Source organism: Setaria viridis, chromosome 8, assembly GCF_005286985.2.
Source record: "Setaria viridis chromosome 8, Setaria_viridis_v4.0, whole genome shotgun sequence".
In the NCBI taxonomy this organism is placed as follows: domain Eukaryota; kingdom Viridiplantae; phylum Streptophyta; class Magnoliopsida; order Poales; family Poaceae; genus Setaria; species Setaria viridis.
The window spans coordinates 1827777-1839458 of record NC_048270.2 but is presented as its reverse complement, the minus strand read 5'-3'; the positions used below and the strand labels follow the sequence as shown (position 1 = coordinate 1839458).

Below are 11682 nucleotides of genomic sequence, written 5' to 3'. Positions count from 1 at the left end.
ACTGTAGTGTGTCTAGTGGACTGGAGGAACCTGGAGCGCTACGTCACAAAACCTGTGTCCGGGTTTGTGTGTGGTGTGGGTATTTTCCATAGAAGCTAGCAATGGATTAGCAACAGATTAATCCTTTGGAGCTTGATAGCAGCTAGCTGATACATACATGTGTGGCAGGCAGGCGTTTACACATGACAGTGCCGAAATGTTCATGCACGAACGTTATTCATCCACCACAAAAAACAAAAACAAAAAAAAAGTAAAAAAGAAGAACGGTGAAGTGTGGTTTAGACATTTGTGCAAACAGATTTACAAATTTCAGTGCTGAGAGAATTACAACATGCATGGTCCAGGCAGTAGGCTGGCCAGAGGAATTGAAGGAAAAGAAGTGGCCTGCCGCATGCAGTATCATGTGTGCCACCGGCAATATCTGCGGGAGGGGAAGTGGCCGAGATGCCGGCGGCCGTTCGTGGTGGCGTTTCGTCCCCGCGTGCGAACAACAGGAGACGAAACCGGCCGCGCGAGCACTGCGCACCTCGGCACACATCATCATCAGCGTCCCCAGCTTACCATGGAAGGTCTCCAGGCCATGGCGTGTCACCTTCGTCGCTCGATTCGCGTTCCAGACTCTTCCTTGGCATGCGTCTTCTTCCTTGATCGATCTCGCATGTCACGCTGCCCAATTGTCCATATACTCCATACCGGCCATCAACAAAAGACCTCCTTTTTTCCGGAAAAAAGTTTACAGAAAACTCTGAACGTCCCGTGTCAAATACGTGCACCACTAACCCACGCCCTCCTCATGTCTGATGATGGGTTAGATGGATTAATACTACCAGTACCCTGTAAAGACGGGCACTGCCACGTCGGCGCTCACGAGATGTTCGAAACCACCGTGCAAACATGGGGGATGCCCAGGTGGGGTCCACGTCACGGTCATTATCCGAACCGAGGCAGCGGCCCTCCTCGGCTACCTGCCTATATAAACCACCTCGCCTTCCCCCTCCATCGCTCCATCCAAGGAGTGTGGGAGGAGGAAGCTTATGCTACCTTGATTGATTATTATCAGGAAGGGGTTAGTTTTAGTAGGATCCCTAGGTTCTTTTTGGTAGGTTGATTTGGTGTGTGAAGATGTTGGCGGTGTTCAGCGGCGAGGTGGTGGAGGTGCCGGCGGAGCTGGTGGCGGCCGGCAGCCGGACGCCGTCGCCCAAGACGAAGGCGTCGGAGCTCGTCAGCCGCTTCCTGGGGAGATCGGAGCCGGCCGTGTCCATGCAGCTGGCCGACCTGGGGCACCTCGCCTACTCCCACACCAACCAGGCCCTCCTCCGCCCAAGGTACATACATGCTCTGGTTGTAGCCTAGTGTCATGGACATGGACATGGATGGATGGAGGATTCTCTTCTCTTCTCTTCTCTTCTCTTTTTCCTTCTAGGAAGCTCCATCAGCTGATCAACTGAAAAAGTAGTATCCTTTTTCGCCTGGATTTCGCAAGATCCTAGGATGGATTCACTTATTCCATGCAAGAGGATTTGATAGATCATCCTGTAGTTCTTCCTCCTATAACAAACAGAGTCAGTTGCTCTGTTCTGTTTTTCAGTTACTCAAGTCTGAACGGCAGTGATGTTGGTGACATGATATCACACGCGAGAGAGCTTGGCAAACTAATTAGGCAGCTAAATTCGGTTATTAGCGGATTCATCAAAAGATTCGGATCTGTATTATCTAGTAGTACCCATCCTGTGTCTCAATAATTGGAAAAAGGTTTTTCTTCTTACTGCTTTTCTGAAAGAAAGTGGGCAATAATGAATACTGTTTCCTGATCCATTCGTGTAACTGTAGCTGTAGGACCAACCTACCAACCACCTTGGTTTATCTTCTTCTGAATTCATAATCGTCAGCCACAAAAATTAGCCAGGAAATGGCAGGGCACTGAGATTTGCGGCTGCCCATTAAGCCAGTGGGGTTTTCAGGCTGTTATCCATGTTTTTTTATCTATAGGTTTGTTCAGAAACTGAGTGCCTAATAAGTTGGTCTACAGTGTAGGTGTACGCCCAATGAGCTGTCATTAGTATTGTATTTTTTGTTCCTCCTACTCCCCCCCCCCCCCCCCCCCCCCCCCTTTTCATTTATGTTTATTTCAACAAAAAAAAAAGTAGACTAGGGACATACGCAGAGGCATTTTTCCTGCCAGGAAATAAAAAAAAACCATGTAGAATAGAAAATAAACAGGGACACTAGTAGCATTAAGCGTGTGTGTCCATTTCTAAGGGTACCAACGTCAAACGGTTGGTGCAAGAAAGAAGAAACGATAAGAAGTTGCATCTGGATGTATATGTTTGACGTGGACGTGTAAATATCATTTGTATTTATTTATAAAAAAGGAGACCTTGTTTTCCAAAAAAGAAAATAATGAAGGAGGCCTTCACTTCCCACACATAGGGGGGTGCGCACAATTTGGACGTCAACGTCGTGCCACCTTCCACAGACAAAGGTGTCATCAGCTGACCTGCCAACAAACGATGGAGCCTCATATTCTCCGATAGGCGGCTACTGAAAGATCAATGACCCAATTATCGTTTAAGGAAAGCAACAAGCCTTTGTAATCTAGTGGTTAAACTTTTTTTAAAAAAATAGGACTCATGAGCTGTGACAGTATGGAGCAAGTATGATTTGTTCCCTCTATTTTAGTTATGTAGAGGCGTAGAGCTAAATGTGTAAATTTCACATGCTTCGTTCAGAACTTCAGATCGTTGTAGAGACTAGCGACCACTTGGTAGTGGTAGTCGGTAATCCGGCTTTGCTGCCCACAGATCTGAAGAAAGTAGAAGGCCCAGATGGTCTGTCAGGGCTATGATTTGCGGGATTGCTGTGTGTCGGATTTAGTGACCGGCGGTCCACCAGAGGGTTACCCAGGTGGTAGATTTGTAGGCGGGGAAGATCGCAAGACCAAGAGCTCGAATGGTAACACAATGGCATAAGGTTTAGACAGGTTTGGACATCCGGAGAGTAATACCCTACGTCGTATGTTCCTGTGGATTGTATTACTGGTATGGGATGCTAATAGTTGATGTCCCCTCGGGGGGCATCCCTGGCCGCCTTATAGAGGCTGACGACCTAGGGTTACAATCAGGTAGGATCTAAACCTATCGGTTGTTACATGGAAAGCAATCTGAGTCGGACTAAAACATATATCCCGCAATATCCGGGTGGATTCGGGTCGTCCGATCTCCTGGCTCGTGCTCCATGTGTCTTCATGCCTTACCCAGCATGTCATGGTCGGACGGAGCCTACTTGTCAGACCGGCCAATATCCTGCTTGGTAGGGATCCGTGGGTACCCTTATCCCTCACCATGTCCTCTTATCCTTCCAGTACTAAGGCACATTCACCGAAGAAGTAGCATCCAAGGAATTCCCACTCCTTTACTCCATTCAGTTTGGCCTTTTCTATCAATAATGCATACTTCACATCCTAGCTATTTCTCTTTAAGTATTATCCATGTTTTTCCTTTTGTTAAGAACAAGCTTAAGTGTTCCAATTCTCGATGTTAGGTGCACCTAATTAATCTGAACTCTGAAAGTCTGAAGGATCATGTCCTTCAGTCATTCAAGAATTTAGTTAAACTTTTCTGACTCTCTTTGGTCCTAATTTTCATTGTTTTGGCCATAGCAGCAGTGTAGTAGTACCATGAAGATGCTTAGATGCATTCACCTTCCAGTGGTTGCTAACAAGTGACGAAATAAACGTGTCTTGGTCAGGTCGTTCGCGGCAAAGGACGAGATCTTCTGCCTGTTCGAGGGGGTGCTGGACAACCTGGGGCGGCTGAGCCAGCAGTACGGGCTGTCCAAGGGCGCCAACGAGGTGGTCCTCGTCATCGAGGCCTACAAGACGCTCCGGGACCGGGCGCCATACCCGGCCAGCTTCATGCTCTCCCAGCTCACCGGCAGCTATGCCTTCGTGCTCTTCGACAAGTCCACCAACTCCGTGCTCGTCGCATCCGTATGTTGCCTACTCATAGTCCTAGTTGCTGTTTCTAATTTCTATCCGTCAATGGTGACTTGGTTTAGGACAATGGGTGGATAGCTTATTTTTCCGATGTGTTCCCTGCTCTCAGGATCCCGAGGGCAAGGTGCCGCTCTTCTGGGGGATCACTGCAGATGGCTGCGTCGCCTTCTCTGACGACATTGACATGCTCAAAGGATCATGTGGCAAGTCACTTGCACCTTTCCCACAAGGTAATGCGAGCCCATCAAGCGATGTCAGATCATGTCCGGACTGCTAGTATGCTGCCAACCACCCAGTCAATTAATTATTTTGTTTCTTTTTTGAATAAAAAAAGAATCTATGAAAATGTTCCAACCACTGCTGACTATATTCTGAAGATTAAAAGCCCTTCTTGATTGATCATTTTCACTAATCTCATGTTGGCATGCTGCCTGCAGGTTGCTTCTACTCTAATGCTCTTGGAGGCTTGAAGTGCTATGAGAACCCCAAGAACAAGGTGACTGCTGTTCCTGCAAACGAAGAAGAAATCTGTGGTGCAACTTTCAAGGTAAAAAAAAAAATGGTTTGTTATGTCTTGAAGAAGAATTCAGTCTACAGTACTTGTTCATCAGGGCTGTGTCGATCATGGGATACTATAGCATCAATCGGGGCACTCACAACAAGGAACGTTGGGGTCAGACTCTGCAGAATATTGTACTGTGGAGTAAGGGGCATTTAAGGATTCCTTTTAGGAGAAAAGGCATTGCAGATTCAGAGGTTAAAATTCCAGTGAGCAGAAAAGCACAACTGAAGAGCAGGGGAACTACCTGATGTTGTTACTTTGATTGGATTGTTTTCCTTTCAGATTTTTACCTGAAAATCTGGCAACAATTTTCTCCGGATGATGATCTATTAACCCACATGAACCCTCTCTGCAGGTGGAAGGCTCTACAGTCCTCACAGCACTGTAATTTTAGGTGGAGATGCTCGTGTCGAGGGATGCGGGGCATTGCGAGACTCTGTACATGGTGGTGTAATATAATGGCTCCTATAAAAGGAGAAGTGCTGCCAACGTGGCAAGAACTTCATCAGTGTTGTTGGTTGTGTGTGTATCTGCTGTATCCCTAGTTGTTCAACTTGCATGGAACTTGAGAGTTGAGACCGGGTGCTGCTATAATCGATTAGTGTTGCATGGATGAAGTTGTGTATCTGCAGCAAATATTGAAGCTTTTACTTCTCCGTTTTCATTGTTATCGTTAGCTACGCATTAATCCATCTTCTGCAGGAAAAAGACTACCACTACTGATCCAACATGTGACCCAAGCCAAGTATAATCTGTATCTGTAGGACTTGGCAGTTAATCTGTATCTGTAAGCCAAGTTAGTCCGTGCTTTTTTTTAAACATTGGCAGGAGCACTGCTTGACATTTCCGAGAGATAGAGGTCTCAGATTACATGATATTATTTATTACATAAATAAGGTGGCCTCTCTCGCAAACTAAAACATAGTGGTAAAAAAAATATTAAGATACATGGAACCCATCTCATAACAAAAGATTTCCACATGCTTGTCGGTGTGTTTGGATATCGTCTTGAATTAATCCGAAAACTTGATCTGACCGAAGAGCTTTGTTGTTGAACACCCTTTGGTTCCTTTCCTTCCAGATATGCCGTGCTGTGTACGTCAAGACGATGCTATGGATCTTCGTTTCTAGTCCGTACTTCTTCGGTATAATAAGAGCATGCATGCACAGAAGTACGCGCAGCGAAAAGCACAACAGAGCAGCAGCAAGCATGCTGCCGAATGTTCCTTTTTTGCAGCAAATAGAGCAAGGACGGTGTTTTGTTTTCTATTCTTATATTTTATTTTATTTTTCTATTCCATTCCTCGTAAAAGCATACTCAACATTATTATCAAACCAATTCAACAGTTAAAAGAAACTAATTCAACATTTTTGACATAAACGTTGAAGTAGTATATAACAAATGTTGAAAATACATATTAGAAATGTTGAACTATTATACTAAAATGTTGAAATATTAAAATAGCATATCAGATTTTATTTTGTTGCATTAATTCTAAAGATAACTATGGTTCAAACGGATTTAAATTGGACGCATGGTTTAAGAGAAAAGATCATTTGAAGTTTCAAATTCCCTTAGCATCCCATCGAAACTCTCTCCTATGGTGTGACAACAGCTGTCCATCACTTCCGCCTCGTAAAATCCTAGTCATCCTCCGATTTATGTTGCACGGAAGTCCCATAATAAAAAAAAGGAACAATAGTTATTGTGGTCCTTCAACTCTGGTCAACTTCGTCCCTCAACTTTCATATTAGCCAATTTAGTCCCTCATCTTTTATTTTTTTGCCAAACTCATCCTTGTGCTAATATGGCACTCCATAGTGACATAAGATTAACATAAAAAGTTATTTTTGCCCTTGGCTCCCCTCCTCAATTTCCAACGGTACTGGAAATTATTCTATTCATGATTTAATAAAGTTGGTGCGAAAGATGCGGATTATTCGAAAAAAATAATGTCGGCCACTTCTGAATGAATAAAATGTATTAAAATTGTTGGCCATTTATAGAACATAAATTGTCGGAAAAGATAGCATTTATCGTAGTGATAGATCAACATTTAACTCGGGCTACAATCTATGGATGTGCATACACACATGGTTAGCATGCAGTTCCCATATTCTTTCCATTGGTGCATAATAAACAAGCAGCAGAACCACAAAATGTAGGCCTAATTATCACCTGACCCATCATGATAATCAAGTTGTATGCTAGTAGCTGTTTAATCAACTGCAAAAATCTTTCCGTTGAATGTACGAGCGAGATTCTATTCTTATTGTTCTGTTAGTTATTAACTTTGCACACGCAAATACAATCCGTATTAAAATGAAAAGAACATGGTTAAGTTTCAGCAGAAATTGAGGAGGTGAAGGAGTTAAAGGACAGAAAGGACTTTTCACATTACGCTCATATCATAATGGATCACCACAGCAACATAAGAGTTTGACAAAAAGAAACTAGATTGGTCAATTTGAAAGTTGAGGAACGAACTTGAATCTCAGAATGGAGTTGATGGATCAAAATGCTACCTTGCCATAATAAAAATTCCGGAAGATTCCCGGCTGCTGAAAAGCAAGCAAGTGGGCTCAAACAAGGCCCGGTTGTATATTTTGGTTCTGCATCCAGCCCAACTACACACTGTGGCACACTTGACGGACGGACTCCTGCAACAAGCCCAGCCTACTATATCCGTGGTCACCTGGCCCAACCAACGTAAACAGACCGGGCCGCATCGTACAAGTCCACCACTCTGGCCGCTGGGCCCAGTTAGATGTGGGTTGTGTGTAAAACCATCCGCGGCAACGGCGGCAACGTCTGAAACTCTGAATCCACTCCATCCTTTGTGAACGATCAACTTGTGGAGCTCTTGTTCACGCAGCTGCAGCTTGGTGCGGGGCATGCGTGGGGACGTTGACCATTAACACCCAAGCGCAGCGCACAGGAGAGAGCCGTGCTTGATTGCTTGTGCTCGTGTGCAGGAACAGCGGCGAATGCAGGCTGCCTGGTAACCTAGGGTATGGGCGGAGTCGCACGGCGGCATGGGGCCGCGGCACCCGAGGCAGCGCTGCATGCATCAGATGCCATGTGACCCTTGTCCTCCCTGGCTCCCTCCTGCCCTCCTCAAATTCCTCCAGCAGCCACCCAACCCAAGCCCAGGTTTCCTTGCTTTCCCACGAGCACCAACAGCAAGGCCGTCCCGTCCGCGTACCTCGCGGTAAAGGTAAAACACGTTTCTACTCCGCCGTAATAAAATACCCGCGCTATTAGCGCGGGTAGATTTATTTTGTCCTCAAACCTAAATTCATATTATTATTATATGCAGCAGATAAATGACTCTATTGTCTAATAACTTATTAAGAATTGCATTGTATTGCATAACTTTTGAATTTTCCTTTACAAATTATTCAAATGTACCTCTAACCAAATAGTTATCGTAGTTTTCAGCTAGTTGCCCAAGTCCTTTTCCCATTTGTTCCCATCAGATCGACGGCTTTGCCAGTACTCGTTGTCTATTTCATTCCGCTGAGCTACATAATTCAATCGCAGCGCAATTGTACCCATGTCCTTCTGTACCTATGTATTTCCTATCGATTTCTTTTTTATTCAATACTTGTATGTTTCAGGGATTTGATTTCCAATAGTTGATTTTTCAACCATCCAATTTTGAGATGTATGGCTTTGGTTAGATCCATCATAATAAAGAAAATCATGTGTTATTGGAAGTCTAATACCTTATTTTTATTATATCACTAATAAATCACACAAAAAATAGTGATTGTAGCTCTTATGCAATGTCACTATAATTACAATTGTATAACTAAAGTATTTAAAACAATTCAGGTGTTAGAAGGCTATTAAATGGAGTGATCAACTCATACCCACTGGGGCAAATATAAAACATAAAAAAAAGCATGTCTTGGAAGCCTTAAAACGGTCGAGTAAAATTTAGCTTTTGTTCCTTTTCTTTTGTAAGGACTTCGCTTCACACGTAAAAATCGGCCCATAACACATTTTAACACTAAGAACAGTAGTATCTTACTAAATGAGTTATTATGTTCCTCTACTTTTGCAGAATATTAGATGCAACCTTTTTGAAGTTACATACCTACTCCCTTCGTCCCAAATTATTTCTAGGTTCAAATCTTTTACTATGCATCTAGACAAACAATTTAGTTATGCATAGCAAAATCTATTAATCTGGAAAAACTAAAATGACTATTAATGCGCATGTGTGCGAGCTTCACGGCTATTCATCAATTTTTTTCATATTAGTACTAGCCGTAACGGTACTAATACAAACCCTTTAGTACATGTTATTTTACCCGGTACTAAAGGACATCCCTTTAATACTGACTTAGTGGTACCGGTTGAACAACCGGTAATAAAAGATTAGTACTAAAGAGGGATTTGAGACTAGTACTAAAGGTCAAATCCCCAACAGTGGTAGGACATGGTTGATGTTGGTTGCTTTGATTTAGTCCAATGTCGATGCATAGTTTCATCGCGTCATTACCAACACTGACATGTCAGCTTTTCAATGAATGAAGCTACCAGTCTTAGTGCACCGGTTTCATTGCATAGTTTCATAGACAGCATTCAATATTTAATTCTAGTATGGTGTTATGATTGAATGTGTCATGTGATGAAACCATAACATCCTCGGTCCAAGTTTCATCAGGTTTCATGGAACTTAGTAATTGTGCCAGCTGGGTTTCATGGGGATGAAACTTCCATCACCTCTCTCCTCATAATTAGATTGCCAAGTAAGCAAAATTGTTGATGTGGCATAGAATTTAATGCACATAAAACTTCTATGACACCACATTAAGACTGGTCTTATGCATTCAATGGCGCAATAGTCAGTAGCCATTGTTCCTTATTTTTATTAATTTAGTAGTAGCCATTTCAACTGCAGTCACAAACCTTTTTCACCTCTTCGAATGATTACATGGAAGCTTTGTTGCGATCTCTCCATCATCCTCTCCTCCCGACTTAGAGCAGCCGCAGTATAGCCTCAGACAGATGCTCCATTCTTCTCTCTCCTGTTGGAGCATTGGTTTGTACAATGCATGCGATGCCGGAATGAAAAAAAGCAAGCACCGAGGACTCTACTTGCCTCGATGCTCAATGACTAAAATATAATATCCATCTGCTTGCAGTCTGTTGTTCGCTTGCTTGCTGGCAGTGGGAAGGAAAGAAATTAGGCCATGTTTAGTTACCTCCCAACTCCCAACTTTGACACTATGCAAAAAGAAGATTTCCCATCACATCAAACTTGCGGTACATGCATGGAGTACTAAATGTAGACGAAATTAAAAACTAATTGCACAGTTTTATTGTACTTTGCGAGACGAATCTTTTGAGCCTAATTAGTTAATATTTGGACAATAATTCATAAATACAAACAAAACGCTACAGTGTGCTACAGTGCTGGCACAGTAATTTTGCATCTCCCAATTTGGCCAACTAAACAAGGCCTTATTTTTGCTTCCATAAAATTTCTAGCGGGTCCTACTGGATCCATGCGAACACTGTGGCAAGAGAAGGAAATGAGGCATCGGTGTAATGTGATATTTTTTAGCATCAATGTTGTACGGGACACTGTGGCTCCCCTTAGAGTTTGCCTAGTTCCTTCTTCATCGTTGTTCCTCTATCTTTTTGTCTGCGTAGCCCCAACCCTATTTCCAACTTTGAAGTTGCACGGCATTTTGTCCAACATCTTCATGCCTTCGTGGATAAAAATAAAATCAACAGTTTAGCACACCAAGGCTGCCACCATTAGACTTATTGCTATTGCCGCGTAATTGCTTTCCTCACGGTTTTTCTTTCGCAATATATGATGCCGCCGATCAGGGTTCCAAATTTCACCAAAATTTTGGGCGAATTTCATGTTTTCGGTGGGAGCAAAAAAAAAGTAATTTTGGTTAAAAATTTTCGTAAAATTTGAATTATATATCGTTTATATAGCATCTACAAATGCACAAGGTCGTGCGGTGGTTGAACCGTCTACACCATCTTAGGAGGTCTGGGGATCAATTCCCTGCTTCCCCTAAATTTTAACCTAAATTTTCTGTCACTGACGAACGGGATCCACGCAACCAGGCCACTAAAATCGCGTTGTAGCGACCAGACCATTGCGCTATGAGACTTGGTGTGAATACAGGAATTCTACTACTTTTAATAACGATTCCAAATATTTATATTTGTAAAATTCAAGCAAATTTTTAACCAAAAAAAATCCGAAATTTCACGAAATTCGCTGATTTTGAAGGGCGCCGAAAAAAATTAGAAAATGAAATTGAAAACCCTGCCGCCCGATTAGATTATTTGGTCGCCTTCCTATGGGACACTATGCTATTTTCTTTCTGTATTTGAAGAGGCTGTGGACTATTATAGATCCAACTCTTGTATAGGAAGGACTAATGTACCTATAAGATTGATATACCCATAATAAATTGGTCCAGTTCATTTCCTTTTATGACCAACATGATTTCCTAACTATGGTACATCTAAATTTATCATGTATTGTTGGCAAGAAAAAGTTTCCTTTCTAGTATACTAACCTGTATTTAATCTCAATAGGACTCACGGTGTATTTTTTTTAATTTCATAATCTAACTATTTATTTGTATCCTATTTTTAATTTTTAGTGGACAACTTGGATTAATCTAGACCTTTGGATAATCATAAAATCTAATGGTGTATATTCTCCTCTTTTTAAAATTAATGTGGTAATTTCCATACCCATTTGGTGAACGTGGTGACTTCTTTTAACACTGTTGTATTAAGATAATAGATAGATTCGCTCCTCTCATCTTCCAATCTTCCAGGACATGCTTTGCTTCTTCCACACCGATGCCGCGGACCCGCAGTGACTGCAGGTCCAAAGGCGATTGGATAAGATAACTCGTAGGTAGCCAGCCGCATGCACAGGTCGGGGTCGGTAAAGAAGAGGGAAGTGAGAGCAGCATATTTGAAGCGAAAGGTTCAAGCAGACATTTTTGCGTGGCGGCCGGAGTCACCAAACCAACATACGGACACGGTAGATCGTGTAATCAGCTTGTGCTGTAGCGGCAAAACGACGCGCTTCTTCCTAGCTAGCCTCAGGCAGGCTTAAGCAATTCAGGA

General features: G+C 42.8%; 1 protein-coding gene across 1 annotated transcript; it reads left to right on the top strand.

Annotated features, from left to right (window-relative positions):
• Positions 1-994: 994 nt before the first annotated feature.
• LOC117833288 (stem-specific protein TSJT1) lies at positions 995-5220 on the top strand. The gene is made up of 5 exons (XM_034712730.2): positions 995-1325; positions 3748-3988; positions 4104-4224; positions 4432-4541; positions 4912-5220. Exons 1-5 carry the CDS (start codon positions 1123-1125, stop codon positions 4942-4944), a joined length of 708 nt encoding a protein of 235 aa, XP_034568621.1. The 5' UTR covers positions 995-1122; the 3' UTR covers positions 4945-5220.
• The last annotated feature ends 6462 nt before the right edge of the window (positions 5221-11682 follow it).